A 17,262-nucleotide genomic window follows, 5' to 3' on the forward strand; every position below is an offset into this window, starting at 1 on the left:
ATAGTTGTCTCATTTGGCAATCAAATCACATATCATATCATCCGGCATAAAAACGAAGAAGCACACGGTAAAACTTGCCCTTCCTCAGTTTCTTAACATTGTCAAAAAGTCAATATTTTCTGACATTGATCTTATATTGTATATGAATGCTGTTTTAAATGTTCATTTTTTTACCTTCGGCAATGGTGCATCTTATGCAATATTTTATGGAAAATTCAACCTTTATTACTTCTTTTACTACTTCTGCAACTACTTATAATTATAATGATAATATTGTATTTTGAAAAGTAACAAGAAAAAAACTGCTTCTGTCTTTATTTTTATTCTCAGAGCAGTCTCTTCTAATGCGTGCTCAAATTTGTATAAGCGAGTGTTATGCTCCTAATTTCTTTTTCTAAAGCATCAACGCCAATATTAGTCTTATTCAATTGTGTCAGTAACCTGGATAACGAAAAGTTCAATGCAAATGGGAAAAATGTTGGTTTCAACAAAACCTGGAAGAAGATTGTGTTTATTTTTTGTAGATTATATTTAACATTTGTACCTCTACAAACACCCACCTCACATGGGACTGTTTGACAATTTGTATACCGCATTTCGACGTCATTTAGTTCTTGACAACTAATGTTAAATGGACATGGCTTGAAATTCTTATGCGAGGAGGACAAAAAGCAGATCGGTTCCACATTTTTCATAAAATCTAAATCTATCAGTTTTATTTTACCATTTACCATTTTAAAATGTGCGGGCTTAATGTCGAAATCTTCCAATGATCCCAAAGGTGAATTATGCAGGTAGGACAACAAACTAGCAAGGTCAGCAGCATGATTCAATCTCTCACCAATTGTAAGATTTAATGCGTTCAGGTCTAGTTCAGTACCATATTCGAAAACAACCGAGAGATCTCCGTAATATGAAGAATTGCTGTGACCTTCACCTTTAATATGTCGTAAGCAGTATCCTAACATTTTAATTATTGAGGGGTGGTTCAGTTGATCTCTCATCAGTAGATTTTTCATAAACAAGACCAATCTTCTGTTTTGACTGATTTTCGGTTTTTTGGAAGGTGACAGTCTTTGAATGACAACTTTTTGATTTTCAAATGTACCAATGTCGACAATTTTTGACCACCCTCCTCCTCTGTTATACTCTGATATTTGTATTTTATTCATATTGGTACAGTTAAATCTGTACTTTTGATTTCTATCCCATCGCATAGAACTGCTATGCCTTTTCTGCATTCCAGGTGTTCTGTTTATTCTCCCTGCCATGTAATTGATTTTAGCATAGCTGTATATTTTGAAATCCAAATGTAGATACATGGATAACGTTTGTAGAAATATTATAAAGACAAGAGCAGTTTTGAAGACATTTTTTAACACTTTTTGCGTTACCACGACAGTGTTCATTACTACTTCCAATAAATTCCAAGTTAGTGGAGTGATATTTGTCTGAAAAAAAAACAGAAAAATGGAAATATTGTTTACAACAAGAAACATCTGCGTGTAATTGATCGAATGAGATCGATTGCATTTTGCCTAACGTTAACCAGTAAAAAAGGCTAAAATAGTTTGTTTGCATAATCAAACAAATAACGTATATCAGGAGATGCTTACCAAGTTGACTCTTTTGGACTCACAACCTTTTGATACTATCAATTTTGAATGTTTTGATCCTATTTATGACTGATATGTCACGAAAATTATATTTGTGAACTGCCTTTCACACTTTAATACCTTAAATTTTATACAACTTAAAACACTGATTCCAACGTCTTCAGAACACTCAATTACATTTTTGGTTAAATGTTCTTAACAAAAATGTATGCCATCGTTCAAAACGTACACACAATATTGTCTCTTGGTAGAGAGATGCTATGATTGACAGACATTCGCTTATACCTACACGATAATGGCAAACATTTAAAAAAGTAATTGTTGTTTTAAGGTTAAGAGCTTTGGGGACAAATTTCATTTAGCAACGAATTTATAGAATTTATATCATCTAAAATAAAATAGAAAATACTGCCTTTCATATCCAGGTTAAACTAAAGGATTACAAATATGTGAGCTGTTGCCCTCATCAGTTGTTAATGGTATGATGTTCCTGTTGTTATACACATTTGCAGTTGTTAATGATATGATTTTTATACAAATGTGCCGTTGTTCATTGTATGATTTTCATGTTGTAACACATTTGCAGTTGTTAATGATATGAATTGTCTGTAGTTACACATTTGCAGATGTAAATGATATGCTTTTCATACAAATGTGCCGTTGTTTATTGTATGATTTTCAAGTTGCTACACATTTGCAGTTGTTAATGATATGCTTTTTATACAAATGTGCCGTTGTTTATTGTATGATTTTCAAGTTGCTACACATTTGCTGATGTAAATGATATGCTTTTTATACAACTTTGCCGTTGTTCATTGTGTGATTTTATGTTGTAACCAATTTGCTGTTGTTAATGATATGATTTTCATGTTGTAACACATTTGCAGTTGTTAATGATATGCTTTTTATACAAATTTGCCGTTGTTTATTGTATGATTTTATGTTGTATTTAGCATTTCTTAACAGAATTTGTAAAAATAAGAATGCCCAATAAACGACTTCCATCGGCTCTTCACGTCATCTATGTTTTGGGGGAAAGTTTTTTCATTTGGCAATCAAATCACATCTCATATCATCCGGCATAAAAATGAAGAAGCACACGGTAAAACTTGCCCTTCCTCAGTTTCTTAACATTGTCAAAAAGTCAATATTTCCTGACATTGATCTTAAATTGTATATGAATGCTGTTTTTAATGTTCATTTTTTTACCTTCTGTAATGGTGCATCTTATGCAATATTTTGAGGAAAATTCAACCTCTATTACTTCTTTTACTACTTCTGCAACTACTTATAATTATAATGATAATATTGTATTTCGAAAAGTAACAAGAAAAAAAATTGCTTCTGTCTTTTTGTTTTTATTCTCAGAGCAGTCTCTTCTAATGCGTGCTCAAATTTGTATAAACGAGTGTTATGTTCCTAATTTCTTTTTCTAAAGCATCAACGCCAATATTAGTCTTATTCAATTGTGTCAGTAACCTGGATAACGAAAATTTCAATGCAGATGGAAAAAATGTTGGTTTCAACAAAACCTGGAAGAAGATTTTGTTTATTTTTTGTAGATTATATTTAACATTTGTACCTCTACAAACACCCACCTCACATGGGACTGTTTGACAATTTGTATACCGCATTTCGACGTCATTTAGTTCTTGACAACTAATGTTAAATGGACATGGTTTGAAATTCTTATGCGAGGAGGACAAAAAGCGGATCGGTTCCACATTTTTCATAAAATATAAATCTATCAGTTTTCTTTTACCATTCACCATTTTAAAATGTGCGGGCTTAATGTCGAAATCTTCCAATGATCCCAAAGGTGAATTATGCAGGTAGGATAACAAACTAGCAAGGTCAGCAGCATGATTCAATCTCTCTCAAATTGTAAGATTTAATGCGTTCAGGTCTAGTTCAATACCATATTCGAAAACAACCGAGAGATCTCCGTAATATGAAGAATTGCTGTGACCTTCACCTTTAATATGTCGTAAGCAGTATCCTTACATTTTAATTATTGAGGGGTGTTTCAGTTGATCTCTCATCGGTAGATTTTTCATAAACAAGACCAATCTTCTGTTTCGACGGATTTTCGTTTTTTTGGAAGGTGGCAGTCTTTGAATGACAACTTTTTGATTTTTGAATGTACCAATGTCGACAATTTTTGACCATCCTCCTCCTCTGTTATACTCTGATATTTGTATTTTATACATATTGGTACAGTTAAATCTGTACTTTTGATTTCTATCCCATCGCATAGGACTGCTATGCCTTTTCTGCATTCCAGGTGTTCTGTTTATTCTACCTGCCATGTAATTGATGTTATCATAGCTGTATATTTTGAAATCCAAATGTAGATACATGGACAACGTTTGTAGAAATATTATAAAGACAAGAGCAGTTTTGCAGATCTAGACATTTTTTAACACTTTTTGCGTTACCACAACAGTGTTCATTGCTACTTCCAATAAATTCCAAGTTAGTGGAGATGATATTTGTTTGAAAAAACAGAAAAATGGAAATATTGTTTACAACAAGAAACATCTGCGTGTAATTGATCGAATGAGATCGATTGCATTTTGCCTAACGTTAACCAGTAGAAAAGGCTAAAATAGTTTGTATGCATAATCAAACAAATAACGTATATCAGGAGATGCTTACCAAGTTGACTCTTTGGACTTACAACCTTTCGATACTATCAATTTTGAATGTTTTGATCCTAATTTTGACTGATATGTCACGAAAATAATATTTGTGAACTGCCTTTCACACTTCAATACCTTAAATTTTATACAACTTAAAACACTGATTCCAACGTCTTCAGAACACTCAATTACATTTTTGGTTAAATGTTCTAAACAAAAATGAATGCCATCGTCAGCCATTCGCTTATATCTACACAATAGTGGCAAATATTTATAAAAGTAATTGTTGTTTTAAGGTTAAGAGCTTTGGGGACAAATTTCATTTAGCAACGAATTCATAGAGTTTATATCATCTAAAATAAAATAGAAAATACTGCCTTTCATATCCAGGTTAAACTAAAGGATTAAAAATATGTGAGCTGTTGCCCTCATCAGTTGTTAATGGAATGATGTTCCTGTTGTTATACACATTTGCAGTTGTTAATGATATGATTTTTATACAAATGTGCCGTTGTTCACTGTATGATTTTCATGTTGTAACACATTTGCAGTTGTTACACATTTGCAGATGTAAATGATATGCTTTTTATACAAATGCGCCGTTGTTTATTGTATGATTTTCAAGTTGTTACACATTTGCAGTTGTTAATGATATACTTTTTATACAAATGTGCCGTTGTTTATTGTATGATTTTCAAGTTGCTTCAAATTTGCAGATGTAAATGATATGCTTTTTATACAGCGTTGCCGTTGTTAATTGTGTGATTTTATGTTGTAACACATTTGCTGTTGTTAATGATATGATTTTCATGTTGTAACACATTTGCAGATGTTAATGCTATGTTTTTTATACAAATGTGCCGTTGTTCATTGTATGATTTTCATGTTGTAACACATTTGCAGTTGTTACACATTTGCAGATGTAAATGATATGCTTTTTATACAAATGCGCCGTTGTTTATTGTATGATTTTCAAGTTGCTACACATTTGCAGTTGTTAATGATATGCTTTTTACACAAATGTTCCGTTGTTTATTGTATGAATTCAAGTTGCTACACATTTTCAGATGTAAATGATATGCTTTTTATACAACTTTGCCGTTGTTCATTGTGTGATTTTATGTTGTAACGCATTTGCTGTTGTTAATGATATGATTTTCATGTTGTAACACATTTGCAGTTGTTAATGATAAGTTTTATATACAAATTTGCCGTTGTTTATTGTATGATTTTATGTTGTAACACATTTGCTGTTGTTAATGATATGATTTTCATGTTGTAACACATTTGCAGATATAAATGATATGCTTTTTATACAAATTTGCCTTGTTTATTGTATGATTTTCAAGTTGCTACACATTTGCAGTTGCTAATGGTATGCTGTTTATAGCAGGATGTTCATGTTGTAACATTTTTGCAATTGTAAATGATATGATTTTCCTATATTACTTTTGTGCATGCATTTTCTATTATGATTTCCTATTTACAAGGAAATTAATTCGGAACAATTGAACAAAAAATCCCTAATGATGAAGTTGAAATCATCCCATCGAATATTTAACGGACACCATAACGAGGTGGTTGACCGTTATGGAATATCTGTTTCACAGATGACGACGGTTATGTTTTAATTGTCGTAAATCAATTATTACAATTTTAATTCATTTCTTTGTATTTACTGATAACATCATTGCCAAAAATGATATTTTATGCCATTATAATCCCTAAATCGTTTAAGCATGGTCATGCTATTACTAAACCTCGAATTGTTTTTCCTTGATAGCTTATCAACTAAATAAACGAACGACGTTTAACACATCTTTTTTTCATTTTTTAAATCAACTGATTAATACATAAAAGAGAAAATACTAAAAGCAACATTTACATATACTTGATACTAGACAATCGAAATTATAATATGTTTTACTCGTTATACACATTTGCAGTTGTTAATGATATGATTTTTATACAAATGTGCCGTTGTTCACTGTATGATTTTCATGTTGTAACACATTTGCAGTTGTTACACATTTGTAGATGTAAATGATATGCTTTTTATACAAATGCGCCGTTGTTTATTGTATGATTTTCAAGTTGTTACACATTTGCAGTTGTTAATGATATGCTTTTTATACAAATGTGCCGTTGTTTATTGTATGATTTTCAAGTTGCTTCAAATTTGCAGATGTAAATGATATGCTTTTTATACAGCGTTGCCGTTGTTAATTGTGTGATTTTATGTTGTAACACATTTGCTGTTGTTAATGATATGATTTTCATGTTGTAACACATTTGCAGATGTTAATGCTATGTTTTTTATACAAATGTGCCGTTGTTCATTGTATGATTTTCATGTTGTAACACATTTGCAGTTGTTACACATTTGCAGATGTAAATGATATGCTTTTTATACAAATGCGCCGTTGTTTATTGTATGATTTTCAAGTTGCTACACATTTGCAGTTGTTAATGATATGCTTTTTACACAAATGTTCCGTTGTTTATTGTATGAATTCAAGTTGCTACACATTTTCAGATGTAAATGATATGCTTTTTATACAACTTTGCCGTTGTTCATTGTGTGATTTTATGTTGTAACGCATTTGCTGTTGTTAATGATATGATTTTCATGTTGTAACACATTTGCAGTTGTTAATGATAAGTTTTATATACAAATTTGCCGTTGTTTATTGTATGATTTTATGTTGTAACACATTTGCTGTTGTTAATGATATGATTTTCATGTTGTAACACATTTGCAGATATAAATGATATGCTTTTTATACAAATTTGCCTTGTTTATTGTATGATTTTCAAGTTGCTACACATTTGCAGTTGCTAATGGTATGCTGTTTATAGCAGGATGTTCATGTTGTAACATTTTTGCAATTGTAAATGATATGATTTTCCTATATGACTTTTGTGCATGCATTTTCTATTATGATTTCCTATTTACAAGGAAATTAATTCGGAACAATTGAACAAAAAATCCCTAATGATGAAGTTGAAATCATCCCATCGAATATTTAACGGACACCATAACGAGGTGGTTGACCGTTATGGAATATCTGTTTCACAGATGACGACGGTTATGTTTTAATTGTCGTAAATCAATTATTACAATTTTAATTCATTTCTTTGTATTTACTGATAACATCATTGCCAAAAATGATATTTTATGCCATTATAATCCCTAAATCGTTTAAGCATGGTCATGCTATTACTAAACCTCGAATTGTTTTTCCTTGATAGCTTATCAACTAAATAAACGAACGACGTTTAACACATCTTTTTTTCATTTTTTAAATCAACTGATTAATACATAAAAGAGAAAATACTAAAAGCAACATTTACATATACTTGATACTAGACAATCGAAATTATAATATGTTTTACTCGTAAGAAATAACTGATTCATCAACAAAAAAGATTCATCTTTATATATATACAATGAAAAGTTCATAAAATCGGTTATATGCCTTGAATCAATTCATTACAGATAACGTATAACATAACATATTTCTCTACCGTGGGTCAATCTAATTATTCCACTAACCTGTCAATGCTTATTTCAATTTATCGAAATTGTTTAAAGCGTACTATGTAAATAACATTTCATTCTCGAGAGCTTCTATATCAACTTGTAAGTTTATACAAGTTGTAACAGATGTCAGCTGCAGCAATATGTTAAAAGTTTAAATGTTTTTTTTTGTCATGCGGTATATTTTACTAGTAATTATATTTCGTTTAAAACCGTCTGCGTGCGTTTTTCATGATGTGATATAGCGGAAATTCTTGCCCTTGCAATCAACTTTAAAACTATTCCCGCATTGAAACTATTGATATACCTCGTGTCGAGCCTGTATGTATTGCCTCTATTCAACTGTGACGTAAAGTTCATTGTTATAGAAAAGACGATATAGGCAACCGTTGCAAAGCCTAAATAAAGGCAACAGTAGTATACCGCTGTTCGAAATTCATAAATCGATTGAGAAAAACAAATCCGGTTTACAAACTAAAACTGAGGGAAACACATTAAATATAAGAGGAGAACTACGACACAACAGAAACACAACATTAAAATGTAACACACACAGAAACGAACTATAATATAACAATGGCCATTTTCCTGACTTGGTACAGGACATTTTAAGAAAAAAAATGGGGGGTTGAACCTGGTTTTGTGGCTAGCCAAACCTCCCGCTTTTATGGCAATGTTAAATATAACATTAAAATGACAACATTACATGACAGGACTACAATACAAATAAATAGAACATATAGGACAGAGAAACATACGAATAATAGCTAACAAAAAGTACCAGGTTTAAAATTAAATACGCAAGACGGGCGTTTCGTTCACACAAGACTAACCAGTGACGCTCAGATAAAAAAAGTTCGAAAGCCAAAACCAGTACAAAGTTGAAGAGCATTGAGGACCAAAAGTTCCAAAAAGTTTTGCCAAATACGGCTAAGGTTATATGTCTGGGATAAGAAAATCCTTAGTATTTAGAATAATTCATACTTTTGTAAACAGTAAATTTATAAAAAAATGACTATATAATAGATATACATGATACCACCGAAGTGGTGACTACCTACAGAATAAAAACGGACACATTAAACAACATAAACCAGCACATAAAAATTCACAGCCGAGTTAGCCAAAGAGATCAACGCAAAAAAAAAAGGTGACGTCACATTTGAATTTCTGATATTTCCCCAAAATAGGATAGAATTAGGATAGAATTCAAGATTTGGTTTAAAATACTCATATAACATTTATTAATAACAATGAAAATTACAATACTAATTAATATATAATGTGGTAGTAATTAGAAAAAAAGACCGTTGGCATTTGAAAGGAATACAAATAGGCTTTGTTACATAGTAAGGGTTAAGATATAATTCATGGCAGCCATAGATTTTTTTCCCTTAAACTATGACTTTATACTCCATTATTTTATCCCGAGCGATAGCAAGTGGTAAAATACGAATATAAATGCCCAGCTCATGGTTAAAAGAAAACAAATCTACCATTTTTCAGATTTTGTTTACTTATGGTTTACGAATTTCCCCTTGGTATTTTGGGCTTCACTTTTTACGATGGTATGGAAGTTATCAATTTAGTGTAAACCTATTTTATTAATCAAATTCAAGTGAAATAATGTACACAATTTTACATTAACATATTAATACAATTGAATAATTAATAGGATCCGGAAACAAGCTGTCACCTTATATCAATCCGTTATCAATTTAATCCACTGGATCTTGAAGTCTTGTTTTTAAGGACACGATCGTATCAACCGCATTCAATTGTACGATCGAACAAATATTTTTTTTCTTGTTTTTAAGAATCACGGTCGTTACAAAAGTGAATTTTACTTATTAGAATCGCAATAATTCTTTAAAATCATGCTGTATGCTTATTTCAACATGGGAAGGCATTATTTTTGTCACCATCTTTATACCGAGCATTAAAGAGTTGTAAAATATTGACAACCCATATTTTGTCGAAATTAGACCATGACTTTGTCAACACGTAAGAAAAGATTATTATCAATGGTAAGACCGGTAAGGAATTTATTGACATGGTAAAATTTTTCTTACATAAATATCATGAAGCTTGATAAAAAACAAGAGGCTCTCAAGAGCCTGAATCGCTCACCTGTATTTCAGAGGAGAAGATTTTTAAATGTTAGCAAACTTGATGAACAAATTGTGTAAAATTGTTTTAAAGGGCAATAACTCCTTAAGGGGTCAATTGACAATTATGGTCATATTAACTTTTTTGTAGATCTTACTTTGCTGAACATTATTGTTGCTTACAGTTTATATATATCTATAATAATATTCAAAATAATAACAAAAAAATGCAAAATTTTGTTAAAACTACCAATTCGGTGGCAGCAACCCAACAATGGGTTGTTCGATTCGTCTGAAAATTTCAGGGCCGATAGATCTTGACTAATTAAACAATTTTACCCCGTCGCATTTGCTCTTAAACATTTAGTTTTTGAGATATAAGCCAAAAACTGCATTTAACCCTTATGATCTATTTTTAGCCATGGCGGCCATGTTTGTCGATGGATACAAACTTCGGATACAATTTATAAACAAAATACCCTAAGGAACATTTAGTTTAAGTTTGAAGATAATTGGCCCAGTAGTTTCAGAGGAGAAGATTTTTAAATGTTAGCAAACTTGATGAACAAATTGTGTAAAATTGTTTTTAAAGGGCACTAACTCCTTAAGGGGTCAATTGACAATTATGGTCATATTAACTTTTTTGTAGATCTTACTTTGCTGAACATTATTGCTGCTTACAATTTTTATATATCTATAATAATATTCAAATTAATAACAAAAAACTGCAAAATTTTGTTAAAACTACCAATTCGGTGGCAGCCACCCAACAATGGCTTGTTCGATTCGTCTGAAAATTTCAGAGCTGATAGATGTTGACCAATTAAACAATTGTACCCCATGTCAGATTTGCTCTAAAAGCTTTAGTTTTTGAGATATAAGCCAAAAACTGCATTTGACCCCTATGTTCTATTTTTAGCCATGGCGGCCATATTTGTCGATGGATCAAAACTTCGGATACAATTTATAAACTAGATACCCTAAGGAACATTTAGTTAAAGTTTGAAGGTATTTGGCCCAGTAGTTTCAGAGGAGATGATTTTTGAAATAGTTTACGACGACAGACGACGACGGACCCCCAGTGATGGCATAAGCTCACATGGGGCCCTTCGGGCCCCGGTGAGCTAAAAATGTATTGATAAAAGAGGCAGAAGATTTCAATTTGACAATCAAAACGTATAAGAAGAAGAGAAACTAGCAACGCCATGGCAAAAACAGGAGAACGATGAAAGAACAAAGACCACAAAACATTACATAGAAAACAAAAGACTGGGCAACATGAGCCCAAATTAAAACTTGGGTGATCTAAGGTGCCCCGGAAGGAAAACATCCTACTCCTATAAAATATTCAGAGAAGTAATATCAACTGATTATGCATCCAGCAAAATCAGTAATGGAATCTCATCTAACCCTCAGACATCACCAAAATTCGTAAATCATTGGTCATGTGAATTTTCTAACCAGAAAACGTACCGAATGAAAAATTTTGAAATTGAAACGCTGTCTTTCAGGATAAGGAAAAATAAGACTGTTACCGGTTTAAAAAAAACAAAGACATTCAAAACGTAAAAAGGACAATACTGAAACCTTAAGCAAGAGCAACGCAAACCCCTTTTTTGAACAAAACTAGGCTTGATATCAGGAGCTACGGATGGCTAAGTAGATTCAGTTCCACATGTTGCACCCATCGTGTTGCTCATGGGAAGTAAAATTCGGCGATAAGTCTCATTCGGTGATATGAGCGGACAGCTGTGGTTATGACAATTGAAATCTAAATTTTTGGAATGGAAGCAGATGAAGTGAAACTGTATTATCATTTGTGACGCCATAATTTATTTATACGGACACAAAGTGATAACACTACAAAAGAGACTTTATATCACAAACATGTAAACAGTCTATACAATTCCACTATTCAAATGGACTAGTTGCGGTGTAAGGAACCATTTAAAACAACCTACTGAAATTATGTAGCCCATGCACTGTCAGGTCATTCACTCAAGGGTCTTATTGTAATATAACCACGACTTTAGCAACATGATAGCCTAAAATGAGCTGCTTTACCAATGAACTGTAAGCCGTTCTTGTTGTATTCAATTACTGTAACATCCAGTTCATGCACTTAGTCAAAAACTAAAAATGAATAACAATCACATTAAAAAAGAAACCAGATGAAACTTGTCAGTTTTAACATAATTAGGAAAGACTTCTAGAGGACAATATACAATAGTACAATGCCACATAACATGTAGTAAAACACTATTTCAGTAAAACAAAAGATAAAGAAGTATATGAATAAAAAGAGAGAAATAAATAGTCATAAATTAATTTCTCGTGTTATTTTCGCAATTTGCTTTAAAATTTATGGCTTCTAGAAATCGATTTTCCTTGCAGATGAAAAGAATTCTAATCGCAAAAAAAAACACAAAATGATATGTTTTGCTTCTTAATAGAGATTGTAAGAAATCTTAGTAAAACCATAGCAGGGGGCAATAATAAAAATAGCAGGCGTGGATGAGTATTTACACATCCAAACACCATAATATATAATTGACAATTAAGAACAAAGATATAATAAACATGTGAAAGCTCTCTCACAGGCAAACAACCAATAATTGAAAAATATAAGGGCATACACCACAAGCACGGGGACACATTCTACTGCATCCACACAACACGAGCAACAAACCCTGCAGTAAAGAGAATTAAGAAGATGTTGTATGAGTGCCAATGAGACGACTCTCCATCCAAGTCAAAATTTATAAAAGTAAACCATTATAGGTCACAGTACGGTCTTCAACACGGAGCCTTGGCTCACACCGAACCGTAAGCTATAAAGGGCCCCAAAAATTACTAGTGTAAAACCATTCAAACGGGAAAAACCAACGGTCTAATCTATATAAAAACGAAAAATGAGAAACACTTATGAACCACATCAACAAACGACAACTACTGAACATCAGATTCCTGACTTAGGACAGGTGCAAACAAATGCATCGGGTTTAAACGTTTTAATGGTACCAAACCTTCACCCTTTTTCTGAAACAATAGTGTAACATCACAACATAGAAAGACACACTATAAAATATCAACTGAAATAGCTTAACTCAATCATAGGACATATTAACACCACTGAACATACACTGAACAAATAAATTTGACCTATGATACAATGTAAATACAAAATAAATAAACTAAGGGAAGAATAATAAAAGTAACATGTTATATCGGTAAGAAATGTTAAACAATTAAAGAAAAACAATATGCTCGAACAAAAATATCAGCCATTTGCAATAACTTTAAACACAGGTAAATGAAAATAATTTTGTTGTTAGGTATACGTGTACAGTACCAATAGAGAAAGGAAATATTTTTACAAAATAAATAATTTTGATGTTCATAGTACGAAGTGAAAATTTATAGTAATACCAAACACTTATCAAAGCTGGTATATAGACCAGATCTAACCCTGAATAACATTAAATAACAAAAAAGCAATACAATTAGTATCAACAGGTCAAATAAACAAGAAAGTACGATTTGAGAGTACTCGCAGTTACTGACAGCTAGATAAAAGCCAAAACAATTATTAATAAAAAATCATGCATCAGAGACTAAAATCAACTAAAACACATCCCAGGGATTTAGTATTTTAACGTCATGGACAGTCAAAGAAGACATGACTAGTGCAATGCCAAAAATAAATGTATCGACAGACAGTAGGATAGTTTAACCTCTTTATGGATCAAAACGAACGTGGGTGTGTCTTTATACATCCCGTTTGAAAAGAATACAAATTTAGTTATGTTTTAATTTGCTGATGACAAAATCGATATTAGTGCCAATGTAAACTATATTCAAAGAACTAATTACAACATTGGTAAGATAACCTTTACTAATAAGTTTGTTTAAAGGTTCGATGAGTTTACACGGATCACATAGTGATTTCCGCGCTTTAAGTACAATATTACCGTAAATTTTAGGATGTGAAATACCGTTTTTAATCAGTTTTCTACAAGTACAGCCAAATTTACTAATCAAATCTTTGTATCTATGAAAGAACTTATCAAAAGTTTTACGTGATTTATGGTAACGAAATTCCTGATTTAATAATTTACCAGTGATGCATTGATTCCGTTCGTTAAAATCTATGACATCACTACACACACGGGCATAACGAACGAGTTGGGATATATAAACACCGTATGATGGAGCCAAAGGAACATCGCCGTCTAAAAAAGGAAAATTAACAATAAGGAATGAAAAGTCGTCTCTTTTGTCGTAAATTTTCGTATGGAGTTTTCCTTTAGAGATTGAAATGTCCAAATCCAAAAAAGGACAACTACTGCTGTTTATGTTAGATTTAGTTAAAGTAAGTTCTATTGGGTAAATTTCGGTAGTATATTTAGAGAACTCTGGATTATTTAACGAAAAAATATCATCTAGATAACGGAAGGTATTGTTGAATGTATCAACCAAATGTAACAATGACGTGTCTTTACTGAGTTTGGGCATAAACTGAGATTCATAGCAATACAGGAATAAATCTGCTATTAAAAGGGCGCAGTTAGTGCCCATAGGAATACCTACTACTTGTCGATACACTTTATCGCCGAAACGTACATATATGTTGTCCAGGAGAAAATTTAAAGCTTCAATCATATCTTCACATTTCCAGTAAGTGTATCTAGCATACTTTCCTTTTTCGTTACAGAAAAAGGCTTTAAACGAGTTACAGCAAATAAATTTGTAATGAGATTTTTCAAAAGACCATTTAATTAAATATGAAAACTTTTTCTTGATAAGATTGTGTGGAAGTGTAGTATAGAGAGTAGAAAAATCATAACTGTCAACAGAATTAAAAGGACCATCAAAAGCATGTATTTTATCTAAAACCTCTAAAGAATTTTTAACACTCCAAAAATAATTAATACCATTATTTTCATAAGCTTTATTACAAAAGTTAATAACAAGTTCTTTGATAGTAGTAAAGGAGGAAGCGACATTAAAATACACGATAGCAAGTGAGAGGTATGATTTTAATCAGACAACTTTGGTTTCAACTCACTCAGGCAAAGTTGACCTTTGATTGATTTGGCAATTTGTTTAGGCCTTTTTTAATTATATAGCTCTTCAACTGTTTCGGTTCTTATACATCCTCAGCCTTAAAATATTCAACTTTGGGTGTTCTTGGTGAAGGTAGATTAAGACAGGCGCTTCGGACACATGAAATCTATAACGTTTTGTTTTCATTTTTTTAACGCATATAAAAATAAGAAGATGTGGTATGATTGCCAATGAGACTAATCTCCACAAGAGACCAATTCACACATACATTAACAGCTATAGGTCACCGTACGGCCTTCAACAATGAGCAAAAACCACACGGCATAGTCAGCTATAAAAGACAAACTCTATTTATATTTAATCAGTATGTTAATTACATTCCTAATTCGTTTATTCAAATTAAGTGGTCACCTGTTATATAGGTAACAACAACAATACGTATTTTGTTGTTTCTTGTTTACTGTGAGAAGTTATCAGTAAATTGTTAAATGACTAATTTTTTGTTGATTAGTAATAGTGAAATAAAACAAAAACTTTTCGTTACAAACAGCAAAATATCAAAAAGGTAAATAATTTAAATCTTTGAAACACAGAAAAAACGGTACCGTCAGCAGGATATCTTTCACAAGCTTTCAAAGAATTGTACTCGGGGCATCTGCAATTTTGACCTTTAACAGTGAAATTAGTATATAGATATATATATAAGTCGTTTTACAAGTCTTCTTATCGTGCGAACAAAATAACTTAAAATCAGATTATCTAAATACTATAGATATATGCTTTTTATACAACTTTGCCGTTGTTCATTGTGTGATTTTATGTTGTAACACATTTGCTGTTGTTAATGATATGATTTTCATGTTGTAACACATTTGCAGTTGTTAATGATATGTTTTTTTATACAAATTTGCCGTTGTTTATTGTATGATTTTATGTTGTAACACATTTGCTGTTGTTAATGATATGATTTTCATGTTGTAACACATTTGCAGATGTAAATGATATGCTTGTTATACAAATTTGCCGTTGTTTATTGTATGATTTTCAAGTTACTACACATTTGCAGTTGCTAATGGTATACTTTTTATACAACTTTGCCGTTGTTCATAGCAGGATTTTCATGTTATAACATATTTGCAATTGTAAATGATATGATTTTCCTATATGACTTTTGTGCATGCATTTTCTATTATGATTTCCTATTTACAAGGAAAATAATTCGGAGTAATTGAACAGAAAATCCCAAATGATGAAGTTGAAATAATCCCATCGAATATTTAACGGACACCATAACGAGTTGGTTTCCCGTATTTGAATATCTATTTCACAGATGACGACGTTTATGTTTTAATTGTCGTAACTCAATTATTACAATTTTAATTCATTTCTTTGTATTTACTGATAACATCATTGCCAAAAATGATATTTCATGACATTATAATCCCCAAAGCGTTTAAGCATGGTCATGCTGTTACTAAACCTCGAATTGTTTTTCCTTGATAGCTTATCAACTAAATAAACGAACGACGTTTAACACATCTTTTTTTCATTTTTTAAATCAACTGATTAATACATAAAAGAGAAAATACTAAAAGCAACATTAACATATACTTGATACTAGACAAGCGAAATTATAATATATTTTACTCGTACGAAATAACTGATTCATTAACAAAAAAGATTTATCTTTATATGTACAATGAAAAGTTCATAAAATCAGTTATACTGCCTTGAATCATTTCATTACAGATAACGTATAACATAACATATTTCTCTACCGTGGGTCAATCTAATTATTCCACTAACCTGTCAATGCTTATTTCAATTTATCGAAATTGTTTAAAGCGTACTATGTAAATAACATTTCATTCTCGAGAGCCACTATATTAACTTGTAAGTTTATACAAGTTGTAACAGATGTCAGCTGCAGCAATATGTTAAAAGTTTAAATGTTGTTTTTTTTTTGTCATGCGGTATATTTTATTAATAATTATATTTCGTTTAAAACCGTCTGCGTGCGTTTTTCATGATGGCGATATAGAATAATCATATGTAAAAAAAAACTTTGGCAATCTTACGAATCTCATTAAATTTGTCTTTCGAACCTAATCAACATTTACAATTACAGTAGTTTTAGTAAATATCTTCGTATTATAAATTCATGTTTTCTTTTAAATCTAATCAAGACACTAAGAATATTCTGAGTCAGACTGAGTAGAAAAAACTCTATCTCTCAAATATTTGCTATTATTACATAATATCTTCATTGTTATTATTGTTTAAAACAA

General features: G+C 31.3%; 1 protein-coding gene across 2 annotated transcripts; it reads right to left on the reverse strand.

The window, feature by feature from the left end:
* Positions 1-298: 298 nt before the first annotated feature.
* LOC127705182 (extracellular tyrosine-protein kinase PKDCC-like) lies at positions 299-16,826 on the reverse strand. 2 transcript variants are annotated; one of them, XM_052209449.1, is made up of 2 exons: positions 16,781-16,826; positions 299-1,451 (listed from the first exon to the last, which is right to left on the reverse strand). In XM_052209449.1, the coding sequence occupies exon 2, from the start codon at positions 1,407-1,409 to the stop codon at positions 342-344; it is 1,068 nt and encodes a 355-aa protein (XP_052065409.1). In that variant the 5' UTR covers positions 1,410-1,451; positions 16,781-16,826; the 3' UTR covers positions 299-341. The 2 variants fall into 2 exon arrangements, with proteins under 2 accessions (XP_052065409.1, XP_052065399.1); XM_052209439.1 differs by lacking the exon at positions 16,781-16,826 and adding an exon at positions 7,815-7,884.
* Positions 16,827-17,262: the final 436 nt, after the last annotated feature.

This window comes from Mytilus californianus, unplaced genomic scaffold, assembly GCF_021869535.1.
Source record: "Mytilus californianus isolate M0D057914Y unplaced genomic scaffold, xbMytCali1.0.p SCAF_1, whole genome shotgun sequence".
NCBI lineage: Eukaryota > Metazoa > Mollusca > Bivalvia > Mytilida > Mytilidae > Mytilus > Mytilus californianus.

Excerpts from the sequence above, each read along its gene's own strand:
- LOC127705182 (XM_052209449.1), bottom strand. The coding sequence starts at position 1,409 with ATGAACACTGTCGTGGTAACGCAAAAAGTGTTAAAAAATGTCTTCAAA.